The sequence below is a fragment of the Sorex fumeus genome, unplaced genomic scaffold, assembly GCF_029834395.1.
Source record: "Sorex fumeus unplaced genomic scaffold, SorFum_2.1 ptg000095l, whole genome shotgun sequence".
Classification (NCBI taxonomy): Eukaryota; Metazoa; Chordata; class Mammalia; order Eulipotyphla; family Soricidae; genus Sorex; species Sorex fumeus.
In genome coordinates, this window is record NW_026606152.1 from 1647893 (window position 1) to 1664781 (window position 16889).

At 62.7% G+C, this 16889-nt stretch overlaps 1 protein-coding gene across 1 annotated transcript in view; it reads left to right on the top strand.

Moving 5' to 3' along the window:
• Positions 1-16633, top strand: part of NACC2 (NACC family member 2) — a 39509-nt gene extending 22876 nt beyond the window's left edge. The window contains exons 2-6 of the mRNA XM_056132790.1: positions 1483-2395; positions 13484-13648; positions 14533-14638; positions 15242-15339; positions 15843-16633. Of these exons, the coding sequence (XP_055988765.1) occupies positions 1534-2395; positions 13484-13648; positions 14533-14638; positions 15242-15339; positions 15843-16315 (1704 nt within the window). The 5' untranslated portion in view covers positions 1483-1533 and the 3' untranslated portion in view covers positions 16316-16633. The remainder of the gene's footprint in view (positions 1-1482; positions 2396-13483; positions 13649-14532; positions 14639-15241; positions 15340-15842) is intronic.
• The last annotated feature ends 256 nt before the right edge of the window (positions 16634-16889 follow it).

Sequence of the window (16889 nt, forward strand, 5' to 3'; positions counted from 1 at the left end):
GCAGCCTATAGTGACCACAGCACAAAGTGCCCTGTTGAGAAAAGCGGGGGTGGGGGGGGAGGTAGGCACAGGGTGAGGGGGGTGGGGCCGCTGCTCCTCCATCCCAGGATCCCAAGCAGGGGGAGAGCTGCCGGGTGCTGGGGGGAGGGAGAGTGCAATGGGCCCGGGCACAGAGTAGGGCTGCCTGGACCCTCCTCCTGCACCTCTTTTTCTGCCTCATTTTCTCCTCCACTCCTCCCTCCCATCTTGAGCTGCCCTTTCTCCCCCAGCTCTGGCCTGTCCCTGTCCCGGCCACTCGCTGGCCCCCGCCGCCCTGGAGTAGCCTGGCGGCTCTGCCAGCCGCAGACTGTTTGGAATAGTTTAAATGCTTTGACACTCGGCCTGCACTGGGCAGCAGGCGGCAGTTTGCTGGGTAATTCATATGCAAAGCTTCACTATAAATTTCCAGGCTGTCTCAGCCGCTGTGGCCCCACGGAGCGTTTCTCCACGTACAGTACAGTATTTCTGCCATCTTTGTTTGCATCGCAGTGAGTCATCAAAAGTCTGTCTTGTACCAGCACCCTGAGCGCGCATTCCTCTGGCACCGACTCTCCACTGTTTTTAAAGCGGGGCTGGGAGCTGGCATTTACTCGGCTCCCAAATCAAAGGCGGCTATTCATCCCTGGGAGCTGCCTGAATGTCCGTCTGCATCCGGCCTCTTCATTTAGATGCTGAGCGCTGCTGCCCGGGAGAGCCGAGAGCCCGGCTGCGTGCAGCTGAGCCACCCGAGCGCTGCCTCCCCTCCTCCTCGCCTTCCTCCTCCTATCGGCTCCTGCGCCCTCCCCACCCCAAGGGCTCCCGCTCCGTTTGCTGCATTCCCGGAGCAGCTGCGGGCGGCCAGTGTGCGGGCAGGCGGGCTGGCGGGCGGGCGGGCCCCTGCCAGGCGGAGGGGCCGGGGCCGGGGCCACAGGCGCAGCGGCCAAAGGTAGGTGCCCCCTCGGCCACAACTTCTCCGTGGCGGGCTGCGCGGGGTGGAGGGGCCTTTCTCCCCCGAGTCCCCTCCCCCCCGCAGCCCCGCCTCTCCAACTCCGGGAGTCTGGGAGCCAAGCTGGGGTCCCGAGCTTCCCAGCCCTTGGAGGGGAAGGCTGTGGGTGCAGGGAGGTGGCTGACCCTGTCCAGCCTCTTTCCCAGCCCCTTCGGTCCCCGAGCTGGGATCAGCCCCTCGGAGGTGGGCTGTGAGGGGCTCCCAACTCTGTGGGGCCCAGGAGCTGGGCTGCAGGTGGGGAGCCCAGGTGCAGAGCCTCTCCTGGGGGGACGCCTCTGCCCTCTGCTGAAGGTGGGGACAGGAGGGGGCAACTCTGGCCAGAGCCCGAGCGACCCCGGGGCCCCAGGCAGCTGCCCGAGCTCAGCTTCTCCCCGAGAGTTGCTGGGCGTGTGGCGGGCCCTTCCTGCTGAGTCTGCACATTCTCAGCCGCCTGACAGCCCCTGCCCTCTGTCCCGCAGATGTGCCCCGCGCGGGTGCCGGCCTGAGGGAGTGAGCACGCCGCCCCCGCCATGTCCCAGGTGCTGCACATCGAGATTCCCAACTTCGGGAGCACCGTGCTGGGCTGCCTGAATGAGCAGCGCCTGCTGGGCCTCTACTGCGATGTGTCCATCGTGGTCAAGGGCCAGGCCTTCAAGGCCCACCGGGCCGTGCTGGCTGCCAGCAGCCTCTACTTCCGAGACCTGTTCAGCGGCAACAGCAAGAGCGCCTTCGAGCTGCCGGGCTCTGTGCCGCCCGCCTGCTTCCAGCAGATCCTGTCCTTCTGCTACACGGGCCGGCTGACCATGGCGGCCAGCGAGCAGCTGGTAGTGATGTACACGGCCGGCTTCCTGCAGATCCAGCACATCGTGGAGCGCGGCACGGACCTCATGGCCAAGGTGAGCTCGCCCCACTGCGACTCGCAGACCGCCATGGTGGACGACGCCAGCTCGGAGCCCCAGAGCCCCTGCAACCAGCTGCAGCCGGCCGCCGCCCCCTACGTCGTGTCCCCCTCGGTCCCCATCCCGCTGCTCACCCGAGTGAAGCACGAAGCTGTGGAGCTGCCGCCGGCTGCCGGCCCGGGCCTTGCGCCCAAGCGCCCACTGGAGATGGGGCCCCGGGACGGCTCCGTGGCGGCAGCCAGCGCGGCCCCTCTCAAGCTGCCCCGGGTCTCCTACTACGGTGTGCCCAGCCTGGCCACCCTCATCCCCGGCATCCAGCAGGTGCCCTACTCCCAGGGGGAGAGGACCAGTCCGGGCGCCAGCAGCCTGCCCACCACGGACAGCCCCACTTCCTACCACAATGAGGAGGACGAGGAGGACGATGAGGCGTACGACACCATGGTGGAGGAGCAGTACGGCCAGATGTACATCAAGGCCACTGGAGGCTACGCAGGTGACGCGCATGGGAGGGCGGGGGCGGGGACCCGGGGAGGGTTTGGGTTTGCTTTCTGTGTTTGGGCCACTCCCAGCGCTGCTCAGGGCTTACTCCTGGCTCTGCACTCGGGCATCATGCCTGATGTGGGGCGGGGGCTCAAACCCGGGTTGGCCACGTGCGAGGCAAATGCCCTACCCGCTGTGCCGTCGCCCCAGTACCCTGAGTAAGGGCTTGAAGCTTAATCTCCGGCACAGTCAGATGCTAAGCTGAGTGAGAATGCTGGAAGTGCTGTTGGTGGTCAGGAGAGAGAGAGCCGGGTCAGGGCTGGGAACAGGGAGACCCTGGGGTCAGGGCTGGGTCAGGACTGGGGATAGGGAGACCCTGGGTTTGGGGCTGGGAACAGGCAGAGCTGGGTCAGGGCTGGGGACAGGGAGACCCTGGGGTCAGGGCTAGGGACAGGGAGACCCTGGGTTTGGGGCTGGGAACAGGCAGAGCTGGGTCAGGGCTGGGGACAGGGAGACCCTGGGGTCAGGGCTGGGGGGAGGCAGAGCTGGATCAGGGCTGGGGACAGGTAGAGCTAGGTCGGGACTAGGGGCACCCAGGGCTGTGCCACGGGCTTCCATGGCTGGGGTTGGAGAGTGATGCTGTGTGTGATAAGCTCTGGGTGCCATCCTGAGACCTCAGTTCTTCCTGAAGTGAAGAAACCACAGCCCAGGATTGGACCTTCCTGGGCCGCAGACCCAAGTCCCTGAAGCCTGTTTTCCTGGTCCCTGCTGGAGGGGCTGCGTGTGTCCCCACGGAGGCTGCAGAGCCCGGCCTGGCCGTGTCCCGCCTCTCTTGCCACACCGGCTCTCTGCTGTGGTGCTCGTGGAGGCTCCCGTGCCCACGAGACGGGAGGAGCCCCAGAGCCTGGTCCCTCCCTGGGTGCGGGGCTGGGGGGGGGTGCCACTGATGCTCAGCCAGATCCCATAAGTGGGGCAGTGAGGGATGATTTCCTGGTGGAAATCTAGGTTATTGGCAGTGATGGCCAGGCGCCTCTGCAGGCTCTGGGGACGCTGGGGGCCCTGGTGGGCAGGCCTGTCCCCAGGCAGGCCACCCCAGCACCCCCTTAGGAAATGTCCTCCTGCCCCAGCCAGCCCCTGGCACCAAGCTGCCTGCTGACCCCACCTCAGGGCACTTGTAGCCCCCCACACTGTCCTCACGGCGTCCCCTCCACTGTAGGGCTGCAGTGACCCCGTGGCATCCACAGAGATCCCGGACTCTGCTCCTGAGGCCTCTCTGACCTGGATCCCCCGAGTGACTGGCTCTTGAGCTGTGCCTTCTCCTGTGTGTCTCCTCCCGGAGTCCGTGGCTCACGTGGACAGACTGTGTGACTCAGAGGAGGGGTGTCCCCTATAGCAGTGGCCCCTCCAGGTGAAGGGATTTCCCGGGTCCCTCAGCCCGCATACACCCAAAGAGTCAGCCCAGGGTGCCCCCTCCACCCTCAGCTCCACCTCCCTGCAGCCTCCATCCCCTCAGCCCCGAGGGGCTCCCCCCTGAGTCGAGCAGTCTCGGACTCCATCAGATCCACGGTCACACAGATAGTGCAGGCACTGCCCCTTGGCTCCTCCCTGCCCAGCTCTGGCCTCAGTACCCTCCTCCCTACTTCCCATCACCCCCTTTCACCTGTTCTGGAGTCTGTGTAAGGGACTGGGTAGAACACGTTTCTCATGGTCTCTGCCATGTGTGGGGACTCATCTGTGGTCCTATTTGTCCTCAGTGCCCTGGTGCTGAGTCTTGTTGTGAGGGGGGCAGCACTGGTGGCCTCTGCCTGGGGCAGTGACAGACCCTGAGTGACTCCATTGGGGCCAGTGGCTCACGTGGCTGCCCTGCCCTGGCCTCCAGGAGGTTCAGGGCGAGCGTGGCCTCTCCTGTGGTGGCCGTCCACACTGGGCCTCCCTCCTTGGATCCCACTGGCTGTTTCCTTGTGAGTTCCCTCCGGCCTGTGTGGCTCTGGTTTGGGGGCCAGAATAGGACGCACACTGTGCCCTCAGCATGTTCTGAGTGAGCCTGTCTCCAGGACATGCTTTCTCGCCTGGCTCAAGGCCATTCTCCGCAGAGCCCCTTGGGCCCGCAGTTCTGCCGGTGCTGTTGTTGGTTATGGGAACATTCTTGATGCGAAATTGACCCAGTTTTCCTGTCGTGGCCTGGTGTGGTGTGGCCTGAGCGTGTACCAAGATGCAGGAGCAGTGAGCGCTGTCCTGCCCCGCTTTCGTGGCCTGAGTGTTTTTCTTGGAGCTGCAGTCTGTTCCCACATCAGCTCATTGTCCTGGGATCAGGGATAGGCCAGCCGTCTCCGCTGCCCCCTCTCGCCCGCCGGCTCTGTGGCTGAGAGATTTCTTCTCCCCATCACCTCCCTGAGCTGCCCGGCTCTGTGCCTGTCCCTGCCTGGTCCTGCCTCAGTCGTGTGTGTGTGTGGCCCGGCTTGAGGCAGATCAGAGTCTTGGGCTTTGTCCCTTTAGGGTCTCTTGGCAGGTTTTGTCTGTACTCGTCTGTGTCCGATCCTGTCCTGCTTCTGTTGTGTCTGTGCTGGTGGAGTCTCCTGCTTTTCTCTGAACTGTTTGCTGAGAGCTGCACGTGCTTGGGTATTCCAGAGCCGAGCCCCGTGCTGGCGAGTGGTGTGGAAAGTCTCCACTCTCTGGTTTGTCTCATGCTCTTAAAAATGTTGCTCAGGGGCTGGAATGATAGCACAGCGAGTAAGGCGTTTGCCTTGCACGCAGCCAACATGGCTGACACAGGTTCGATTCCCAGCATCCCATATGGTCCCCCGAGCACCACCAGGAGTGATTCCTGAGTGCATGAGCCAGGAGGAACCCCTGAGCATCGCTGGGTGTGACCCAAAAAGAAAAAAAATTTGCTCAGAGAAGACATTTGTATTTTTTTAAAATTTATTTTGGAGCTTCCCCCCCGCCCCCGATATGGGGGTGACCAGGGCCACTCCCGACAGTGGGCTGAGAGGCCTGGCCACAGTTCTCAGGCTTGGGTTCTCCTGCAGGTCAGGCTTTGGGCAGTTCCATGTTTCCTCAAAAGTGCAAGGGGACCCACCCATGTCTGCATGAGGCCGGTGGCTGGGTTTGGTGGCCACCCATGTGGAGTTCCTCATGGTGGGGCCGATCTCCTTCCCACGGGGATGCAGCTAACCCCATCCTCCCACCCTTTTCCCCTCGGTTGCTGTTCACACCTGAGCTGGGGACACGCTCCGCCTCAGTCACGGGGCTCTGTGACACTCTCACACACTCGCTCCTCAGCGCTCGCGCTCCCCGGCCACCAGAGTTCGGGCGCTAGCTGGGGTGGGGCCTCTTCTCTCTCTCTCTCTCTCTCTCTGGGCTGCGGTGCAGCCAGCACCTGCTCATGGTACGGGGCCTCACAGAACAGAGCCATGAGGGCCGTCTGTGAGTTGTCTGGGACTCAAGCTCATGACCACGTGTCCGCAATTTCAGGTGCCGGCAAGGACTGGGCATCCATATTGTCAAGTGACCCCAAACAAGCCTGGGTGATGGCCATTGCTACACATGACCGTAGAGTTTTCTTTTGAAGAATTCTGAATATAAAGCAGCTCCTCCATATTTACGCACATCTGTTGAGTTACACTTTCCACCTGGGATGGCTGCCCTTTACTCGGAGAATCTCGGACATTTCTTGGGTCTGGGGGTTTCTGTCCCCTCTAGTCTGGGCCTCAGGCTACTCAGCGCTTCTGTTTGGGGGGTGCCCCACCCCCAGCTTCAGGGCCTCCTCCTGGCTCTGTGCTTTGGGGGTTGCTCCTGACAGTGCTCAGGGGACTATGTGGTGCCGGGGATAAAGTCTGGGCCCCACCCCAACCCCGCCATGTGGAGTCAAGCTCCAGCCCTTGTGCTGATCGCTCTGGTCCCATGGCTGTTTAGTTAATCTATTGGTTTTAGGGCCACAACCAGCAGTGCTCAGGACTCACTCCTGGCTCTGTGCTTAGGGATCACTCCTAGATGTGTTCAGGGGACCATATGGGGTGCTGGGAATCGAACCCAGGTTGGCCGGATGCAAAGCAGACATCCTCCCCGCTGGCCTATGACTCCGGCCCATGCTATGGCCTTTCGAAAGCATCTGCTGTATCCAGCGGGAGACCTTCCGGGCCTTATGCCTGGGGAGGGGTGTTTGCATGGTGACCTTGGACTTTCCTCTCTGTCCCCAGAAATTGCGCTCCTGTTCTGCCCCGTCGCAACTTCATCCCCCTGCATCCCTGTTCTCCCCCATCAGAACCTCGTGCCCTCCCACCCCTGTTCTACCCATTGGAATCTCATCCTCCCCGCTCCCCTGTTCTTCTTCTTTGGAGCCTCATCCCCCCTGCACCCCTGTTCTCCCCATTGGAATTTTGTCCCTCCGCACCCCTCTTCCCCCCAATCCCTCATCCCTTGTGTCCAGCTCTCCCTGTCAGGTCAGGCCCCGTGTGCTGGCCACTTCTAACACTGTTCCCAGAGTGTGCCCGGCTGTCTTTAGGGTGCCTCCTCAGGCCCCTGCCCCTGTGGCGCCCCTGTGGGCTGCTATGCCCACTCCCTGCTTTGCTTCTGGTGGGGACCCTCTGCCCCGCCTAGTCATCCCCACCCTCACCGGAATCAGCAGTGTTCCTGTGAGGGGCCTTTGCTGAGCCCCCCTCTGCCGCACCCCGGTGGCTGGGGCTGTTTGCTGCCTCCCGGCAAGATCACGCCCTCCCCTCCCGGCACATGGTGGCAGCTGGCCGGGCAGCCCCGGGCCCTGAGGTGCGGCCACACAGACGCCCAGCAGGACATGGTGACCAATCCCTGTTCAGGCGTGCTCCCCTGCCGCCCTCAGCCCAGGCTTGGGGCCGGGAAGGTGAACGCAGCTCGGGGCAAGGACCGAGCTCCAGGCCTCTGCACACCAGGTGTAAGCCCTGCACCCAGGAACTGCCTTTCGGAAGTTTACTTGGGACTGTTTGTGCTTGTTTCTCAGCTCTCCCTCTCCTGGGGGCTCTCTGGCTGCCGGGATAGAGCCCAGGGCAGCAGCTCTCTGACCAAGGCCTCCCCGAGCCCTTGCTGGGTCTTTGGGGTACCTCTGTACCCCATACAGCACAAGCTCTGGTTGCTGGTAGAGGACGCAGCAACAGGGCAGGGAGGGGCTCTGGATGCCAGCACCTGCTTTGCCCCTGACACCTCAGGACCCCCAGCCCCCAGCACTCCTAAGGGCAACCCCCAAGCACCGAGCCCAGGGAAGCTTGGTCTCCTCACAAGTTATGGCCCCCAAACAAGGCAAAGCGAAGAATCAGCCGCCAGGTAAGGCCAGGGCTGGACAAGGCCAGGCCGGGTGAGGCTGGGGCCGGGCGAGGCGGCTTCAGCTTTTTTGCCTGGGCCTCATCCCTGTCTGGGACAGGCCGCCAGGCCGAGCCCTGCCGACGCCAGGCCTGGGATGCAGGTGACCTTGGATGCTCTCTGCCCATTGTGCATGCCTTGAGCTGCACCCCCAGCCTGCCCTGTGGGAGCTTGTTACTAACATTTTTGTGGCCTCCACATTCAGTTACCTGACCCATGGGGGCCCAATCCACGGTTAAGTCAGGCTCAAGACCAGAGTGATAGGACAGCGGGGCGGGGGTTTGCCTTGCATGTGGCTGACGGAGGTTCAATTCCTGGCTCCCCATATGGTCACTCCCCAGGAGAGTGACCCTGAGCACAGATGGCAGGAGTCCCGTTGCGGGGCCGGCTGGGGCACAGCTGGCAGAGCTTCTGGTCAGCCCTTCCCTCCTTTGTCCTCACAGGCACTTGCTGGGCATTCGTCACTACATTCATCTTTTTATTTAATTAGTTTATTAAGGCTTTGGGGGCCACATCCAGTGATGCTCAGGGATTACCCCTGGCTCGATTCTGGCTGTCTGCAGTGGTGGGTGATCAGGTCAGCGCCTGAGAGGCCAGCCCGGCGTTCCCACTGTCTCTGACCCGTCAGGCCCAGCGCTGGCTCATGATCTCTCCGTCTTCCCGGCCCCGTGTCCCAGCCACTCAGCCTGGCCCTGTCGGGCTGCTCATGCCCATGCATTGTCAGTCACACGGTCCCCGCAGCAGGGGTGAGGTCATGCTCCTCTCGAAACATGCTATCTTTATTTTTGACTTTTTGGGTCACACCTGGCAATGCTCAGGGCTTACTCCTGGCTCTGTGCTCAGGAATCACTCCTGGCGGCGCTGGGGGACCCTGTGGAGTGCTGGGGATTGAACCTGGGTTGGTCTCGTGCAAGGCAAACGCCCTCCCTCCTATGCTATCACTCTAGCCCCTGCACCCTCTTTCTCTGAGTGTCACCGTGAACCGGTGCAGTGATGCAGGCACTTACCAGATGATGACCAGGCTGGGCGTGTCATTCTTGCCCCCATCCTGCTCAGCACCACAAGCAACCACTGCACCCCTTCCTCCTGGCTGTACCCCTTCCTCCCAGTTGCACCCCTCCCAGCCGCACCCCTTCCAGCCGCACCCCTTCCTCCCGGCTACACCCCCTCCTCCAGCTACACCCCTTCTTCCCGACTGCACTCCCTTTTCCCAGTTTCGCTACTAGATCACTACCGAGGCTAACACAGGGTAACCCTCCAATCCTGTGGACATTGTGCCCATTTCCACTGCCCATCAGAGATTGGGGTTGTGTCCAAGTGGCGCCAGCTTGTTGGGTGTCCTGGCCTCGGGCTAGTGCCCAGGGCTGCCGTCTCTGGCACTTCCGGCCTGGCTGGCGTTCAGTCCCACTGTGTAGACTCAGGTTCTCATTGCAGCCTTTGTTCCCTACCCCGGGGCTCGCCCAGCACCCCACTCCTCCGGCTGGGTCCACCCCACGTGCTCAGACACGGTTTGCTCCTGACAGAAGGCTCAGCCCGCGTGGTGCTTCCATCTTTCCTGACGTCCTTTTGGGCCTCCACCAGGCGATTGTGGCCGAGCCCACAGTCTCCCCATCTGCCCCAATGGATCTCCTCTTCGAGGGTCCTTCATACGGCCCGTGGCTGCTGGCTGACTGTTCCCTCTGCCCCTTACCCTGTGTTCTCTGCCACAGCCCCTCCACGTGGATCTCTGGCCTGTGCTGGGGGTTTGTTGGGGGTGGCACACTGTGGTGGTCAGGCACTCTTTGTGGCTCTGTGCTCAGGAGTGACCCCTGGGTGTGTGCTGGGGAACCCCATGGCGCTAGGATTCAGACCCAGGTGAGCCATGTGCCAGGCAGATGCCAGAGCCCTGATGTCTCGGCGGCCTTGCCGTTGGCTTCTATTATCTTGGATTCGGTGTTTTACCTTGAATGCTGGCCCTCTGTTTCCTAATGTGGCAGTGCCACCCCCTAGGGCTTCTGGGGATGCAGAGGACAGTGGTCGCCTCAGGTGTGACGAGGGGTCCTGGGGGATATTTTTTCTGAAAAAAGGGTGGTCCATCAAATCGGCTTGGGACCCTGTGGACCAAGCAGTGCCTCTGAAGATGGCTTGGGGGTACCGAAGAGCTGGCACAGGGCTTGAGGCACCTCCTTGCATCCGGCCAGCCAGCTTCCCCTGCTGAGCTGCAGCCAAGACCCGGGTCCCCAGGCTCTCTGTCCTCAGGGGGACAATCCAGCCTTTTTCCTGTATGTGGAGCCCCAGCCTTGACTGAGTCGTGGCAGTACCGTCTTGACCAGTTGGGGTACATGGGGGTACCCACAGACCCATTCCCAGAGGAGCATGGGCCAGACCCCACCCACGCCTGCTGCCTCCTGCTGTCTCTGTCCTGGGTCCCAGGATGTGCATCCCTGCTGCAGGCCTGAGTGCTTCCTAGGATGAGGTCAGTGGGGACAGACCCATCCTCCACGCCACCCCTGCTTGTCTTCCTGACACCAAGTGACACACATACCCACACATGGCCAACGGCCGCTTCTCTCATTGCTCACGGGGCGCCGAGGGTGACTTCTGTGCTACCTGTCCCCAGGCCAAGTCCAAGGGGCTTAGAAAGGATAAAGGGTAGGAGGACCCAGAGCCACAGAGGTGACTGGGTCGAGGGGGCGTTGCTTGTGATGGGGAATGGGCGGGTGGTGGCAGAAGTGGCAGTGGTGCTGGGTGTAGTGGCCAGAGGGAGCTCCAAGGCAACAGTCAGATGTCAGCTGGACCTGGGACAGCAGTCAGAGCTGCCTGCTGTCATGGGCCCTGAGCGGTGCCCTCCAAGGCATGGCCTCCAGCCCTGCCTGGCCACCCAAACCTGCCTCCTGCCCTCCAGGTCCCTCCCACATCCCAGCCCCGCCCCTGTCCTTCAGCCCCGCCCTTCCAGGGCCTCCCTGCCCCGCCCCTCGTCCCAGCCCCGCCCCACCTCCTCTTAGCTCCACCCACACCCCTAGCCGGCCCCTTGCACTCCAGCCCCTTCACACCTGCTGGTACAGTGGGCGCCTTGGCATCTGGTGTGCCCCGCACTTCCCTCCGCTTCCTTTTCACCTTCTCCCCTGCCAGGCGCCTTCACCCTGTGACAAGGCTGGGACCCAGTGGCTCCTGCCTTTTAGCATCCGTGAAATGTGGGCGTGGCCACACGGGTGGTGTTCTGACCTGGCTCATTCCTGGTGATCCCCAGCTGCAGCTCTCCCCGATGCTGACGCTCTGTTCGGCTTCACCAGACAAACAGACACCTTCGCCCACGGCCGCCGGCGCCATTCCGCCACAGTGTGACGGCGGGAGGGTGGGATCCCGGGGACTCAGATCCCCGGGGACGCTGTCACCCCCATCCTGCCCTGCCCAGGGTGCCTCCCGGTGCGCGGAGTGAGTGAGGCTGCGAGAACCCTCCGCAGGGCCCTGAATGGGGGCTCGGCCTCTCGGTCCCTTCTCCCATCTGGATATCTGTGCCCTGCCCACCCTGCCCCCCCCCCGCCCGCCTACCCCACGCCTTGCCCCGCCCCACACTGCCCCGCCCCACGCTGCCACGCCCCTGCCACGCCCACCCCTGGCCCTGCCTGCACTTGTCGTGGGCAGGTTTCCCTGAGCCTTCCAGGAAAGCGCAGCCCAGCCCGTGGGGGCTCGTTTGCATCTTTCTCTGGGCTAATGACTGGGAGCATCTTCCCATGTGCTAATGTGCCATCTGTCTCTTCTCTGGGGAAGTGTCTGTTCAGAGCTTTTGCCCATTTTTAAAATTGGTTGCTCACTTTGACCACGGGGCCTCCTGGGGGCCCTGTCTCAGCCTGGGGGGCCGAGCCTCCGCCCAGGGCCGCAGGAGCAGCTCCACTCCTCACCCCAACTTCCTGATATTTCTGTGGGTCTCTGCTGACCCAGAGGGACAAGCTGCGGCAGTGCCCAGGGCCTGTGGGGGACAGCCAGGAGGGCCTGTGTCCAGTGGTATGAATGAGCTTCTTTCCCACGTGCCGTGTGCTGGCCTCCGTCTCCCGAGAGAGTATGGCACTTCTCTCTCTCACCGGCGGAACGATCAGCGTAGCTCCCTGTCCCCCTCACAGTGCCAGGGTGCCTCGGAGCGGGGCTGCTGTGTGACCTCAGCGGGATGTCCTGGTGAGCCCCAGGCTGTGGGGCAGGAGGCAGGGAGGACGGGCCAGCTTGTCCTTCACCTCCACGCCTGGCCTCAGGGACCTGGCCTTGTCCGTTGTGACTGAGTTCCTGGGCGGCCTGCACTGAGCCCCGCCTCTTTGAGCTGGTCTGTGATCCCCGAGAGCCAGAGGGTAGCGGGGCACACAGGAATGTACCATGGTCCTGGGGTGCAGGAAGTGCCCCACCCCCCACTGGCCTGTCTGTGCCCTGCGCTGTGGTCCCAGTTCCCCAGAACTGGGTTGTGAATTGGAAGGAGCAGTGTTTGGGGGTGCAGGGAGAGGTGGGGAGAACCTCTGCAGACAAGCTGCTCTCTTTGGGGTATTTTTAGCGGCGGCAGCCCGTAGCAGTGCAGAAATAGAAGAGGCTCCGGGCGTGTGAGCTGACAGGTTTGGCTGTGGGGGTGGGGGGCCGTGTCTGTTCTGAGATCTGTGTGTATGGATTGTTCTGTGGGATGCACACTGCAAATGCCTCATGCCATGTCTGTGTAATCCAGGGGGAAGGTAATTGTGCTTTAAAATAGCCACTGGGGGCCGGAGCGATAGTATAGCAGGGAGGGCACTTGCCTTGCGTGCATCTGACCCAGGTTCAATCCCCGGCACTCCATATGGTCCCCCAAGCACTACCCAGCGTACCCCTCCCCCCAAAAAAATCCTAAAATAAAATGTCAGCTGGCTGGCTTTCCTCTGGCCTTGGGCCCCCAGAATTCTGGGTTTGAAAGACTCCTCAGAACTGCCTGTGACTGTACCCCTGACCCCATTCCCCAGAGAAACAGGAGTGAATAGTATGCCCAGGTCCCCAGCATCCCGGTTCTCTCTCTGGCCTGACTGCAGCCTCCTGGGATGTCCCAGGGGGATGCCCGTGCCCCCCGACTCACAGGACTCATGCTGCGCCACTCACCGTGGGAGGCTCAGACCCTGACCGCAGCATGGCCCAGCCTGGCCTTGGGGTCACAGTGTGCATGGAACAGAGCGGTCCAGCCAAGAGTCAGCCTGCCCCTACTCCGTCCTTCGGGGTGGGTTGAGGCCCCACATGGAGAGCCTCTTCCTACCTGGAGGAGGGGTGCGTGGCTCCAGGATCTTCCACGGGACCCAGATTCTCCCCCACCCCTGCCCCCCAGCCCGTCAGGACTGGGCCGGAGCTGAGGGGCTGTGCACCCCCATCCGGCTGGGGGTACTTCCCACAGGCATGCCCGCCCCCCACCCCCGGGCGGCACCTGAGGGGGGAGGTGGTCCCAGTCTGACTGGGCGATGCTCGGTTCTCGGGGCCCTGTGGGTGAGGCCTGGGTGCTGAGGGCGAGCTTGTCTTCTCCTGGCACGCCACCCCCCCCAGGGTCTGCAGCACGCCTAGACAGTGAGGCAGGAGCCCCGCGCAGGTGCCCTGCCAGCTTGGTGTCTGCCTCATCCTTCTCTAGTACTGCAGCTGCTCCCCAGCCTCGGCCTGGTGGGCACTTCCAGGAAGCTCCTTCCCTGTGATGGCCTCCCAGGGCGGTGGGGCAGCTCTCCCAGCCCCTTGACCCTCCACAGAGGGCAGGGCTGCTGGGCGTGCCTGTGCCTGGCCCGACAGGCTGGTTCTGTGTCTGCAGTGCAAGAGAAGCCGGAGCCGGCGCCCTTGGAGAGTCGCTCCTGTGTCCTCATCCGCCGGGACTTGGTGGCCCTGCCTGCCAGCCTCATCAGCCAGATTGGGTACCGCTGTCACCCCAAGCTCTACTCCGAGGGGGACCCCGGAGAGAAGCTGGAGCTCGTGGCAGGTGAGCCCCCCTTCCCCCTGCCCATGGTTGTCTCTCCCGCGGCCCTGACAAACTCATCACCAATCAGGGCGACAGGCCGGTCCCTGATTTTCTTCCAGAAGAATGTGTCATTAGAGGAGTTATTCAATTGAATTAATTTAGCATTTTAATTGAATCCCTGGGGCCGATGGCGCTGCTGATTGGCAAGGCATGTAATCACGGTGTTTTAATTCCGGCGCCACCACAGCCTGTTTGGGCCAGGCCGGTCCTGTCCTGAGGGTGGGTCTCAGGGCCACAGCTGCCCCAGGATTCCGGCTGCATTGGGGGGTGCGTGGCTGTAGAATGGAGGTGAAGGCCAAGGGCACTACCAGCCACTAGTGGTGGCGAGCAAGTGCCACGAATGTCCATTAAGGGAGTCCAGGCCCTGGCCAGCATGTGTCCCCTCCCCTGCGCCCGAGCTCACTCCTGCACTGCTTCCTTGCAGATGGGCTCTGGGGGCTTCTATGGGGAGCCTTGAGGGGCAGGTGCTCAGGGTTTGGGGTTGAAGCTGTGACAGACTGTGAGGGGTGCCTAACCCCGATCTCCAGCCTGGCTGCCCAGCTCTAACCTCTGCCACTACCACACCCTCAGGAAGTGCTCAGAGGACCAGAGCAGGATGCGTCGGTTCCCTCGTGGCTTGATGGGGCTCCGACCCTGTGACTCCTTCTGCCCCATCGGCCCAGGGCACAGGCAGGTCTGCCGGGTGCCAGGCCGGTCCTGGGCGATTTTCCTTCCGTCAGACTTTCTGACCCTTCCCTGTGTCCTGCCACCCCTGGAAGCCCCCCGCCCTGACTCGGGGCACTGAGGGCTGTCATTGCCCATCTCTGTTCAGGGGTCAACAAGTTTCACTCTTTGCTCACACACAGGCTCCGGGGTCTACATCACACGGGGTCAGCTCATGAACTGCCACCTCTGTGCGGGGGTCAAGCACAAGGTGCTGCTGAGGCGGCTCCTGGCCACCTTCTTTGACAGGTACGTGGGGGTAGAGGGCTCCTGGCCACCTCCTTTGGTAGGGGCAGGCCTCATTGCTGCTGCCAGAGTTGGAGCCCCTCTTCTGAGCCATCATGTGGGCTGCAGTCCCAAGGTTGGGACAGGTCTGGGGCCAGGCGCGTGTGTGTGTATGCATGTGTGCGTGTGTGTGTTTGTGTGTGCATGTGTGTCCGTGTGTGTGCATGTGTGCGTGTGTGCACATGTATGTGTGTGCATGTGCATGCGTGTGGGGGGGTGTGTGTGCATGTGTGGCCCTGTAAGTGTTTACTGCCCTACCATGAAGGTGAAAGGTCATTTCTGGGCTGGAGTGATAGCACAGTGAGTAGGGCATTTGCCTTACACGCAGCGGACCCGGGTTCAATTCCCAGCATCCCATATGGCCCCCTGAGCACTTCCAGGAGTAATTCCTGAGTGCAGAGACAGGAGTAACCCCTGTGCATCGCCAGGTGTGATCCAAAAGGCAAAAAAAAGAAAAAAAAAGAAAAAAGAAAAAAAAAGAAAGGTCACATCTACCGCCCCCACCTGACAGTCCCTGGGAGAGAGACACACCCAGGGTACCTGCGCCTCACTCGCTGCCCCCCTTAGGAACACGCTGGCCAACAGCTGCGGTACTGGCATTCGCTCGTCCACCAGCGACCCTAGCCGCAAGCCGCTGGACAGCCGCGTCCTGAACGCTGTGAAACGTGAGCCGAGGGGGCGGGGCAGGGCTGTGGGCGGGGCTTGGTCTGTGGGCAGGGCAGGGCGGGGCCAGTGGGCGGCCCGGCTCCGGCAGGGGCAGGGTTCGGGGTACTGGGGAGCTGGGCCCTCAGAGACGAGGTGTGCATGTTCTTGGTCTGTTTCCAAGTGTGATGAATTCAGCTGCGAAACTATTTTAATACGTGAAATAGATCTAATTTTCCTTTTTGAACAAAACCCCTTATTTACATTTTGAGGTTATTTTGAGCCTTTGCCATCTGCTTGGCGGCTTCTGCCTCCCGCTCCTGGGTGCTGGGGTGGAGCTGGTCCGTCTCCCCGACACCCGCCCCCGCCCCGGCCCAGCCCGGTGCCCGCAGTCGGTCCCCTCCCCGCGGGCGCCCGCTGCGCCGGGCCAGGAGTGGGCGGGCCCGGGGCGCCTGCCAAGCGGGTGGTCGGGCCGGGGCACCCGCCGGGAGGTCTCACCGTGTCCCCCTGTGCCTGCCCGCTGCAGTGTACTGTCAGAACTTCGCCCCCAGCTTCAAGGAGAGCGAGATGAACGTGATCGCCGCGGACATGTGCACCAACGCCCGGCGCGTGCGCAAGCGCTGGCTGCCCAAGATCAAGTCCATGCTGCCGGAGGGCGTGGAGGTGTACCGCTCGGTGATGGGCGCGGCCGCGGGGCTGGACGCCGACTTCCCGCCCGCGCTGGAGCCGCGCGGATTCGAGCGCAGGCCCGACGCTGCGCCGCTCGCGGGCCTGAGAACTGAGGCGGGGAGCGCCGAGCTGGGCGCCGCCAGCGCCGCCTTCGAGGCAGGCGAGGAGGCCGACGGCGCGGGCTCGGTCATCCAGGAGGTGGCGGCGCCTGAGCCGCTGCCCGCCGACGGCCAGAGCCCCCCGCGGCCCTTCGAGCCAGCGGGCGGCAGCTCCAGCCGGCCCCAGACGCCGGCGCGGAGGCAGGAGGGCGCCTACGCCGGGCCCTTGTAGAGCCGGGACAGAGACGGTCCTAAGCTGCATGCATGCCCTACTAATCCAATGTGATCAAGCCACTCACCTACTGGGCTGCTACTGTTGCCTGAAAACAATGTGATTTTTACCCTGCTTGTATCAAACTGACGAAGGTAGTGCATCGTTATACTGTAACGATCCAGACGGGGCAGAAGGGCCCCTGCCCCGCCTCCTTCCTGACATTCTGAGTTCCTGAGTCTAACTCCTCACCCGCTCCAGGGGCCGCAGCCTGGCCCAGCTCCTGCCTCTGCTGCTCCAGGGACTGGCTGGGCACAGTCTCGGACCGGGACCGTCCCCCTCGGGGCGCTTGGCAGGACTCCGCCCCCAAAGGTCAAACTCCTTGTTTTCCTTTGTCCTAAGACTCATCCACCATGTGTGAAGGGGTGTGGGGTGTGTGCGGGGGTCGGAGTGAAGTGAGTGATGCGTGTGCCCGTGTGTGCAGTATGCGCGCCTGTGCACCTGTTGGTGAGGTATGGGCATGTGTGCATCTGTGTGCAGTACCTGTCTGTCTCTGTGTGCAGTACATGTGTGCACATGTGTACCTATTGTGTAC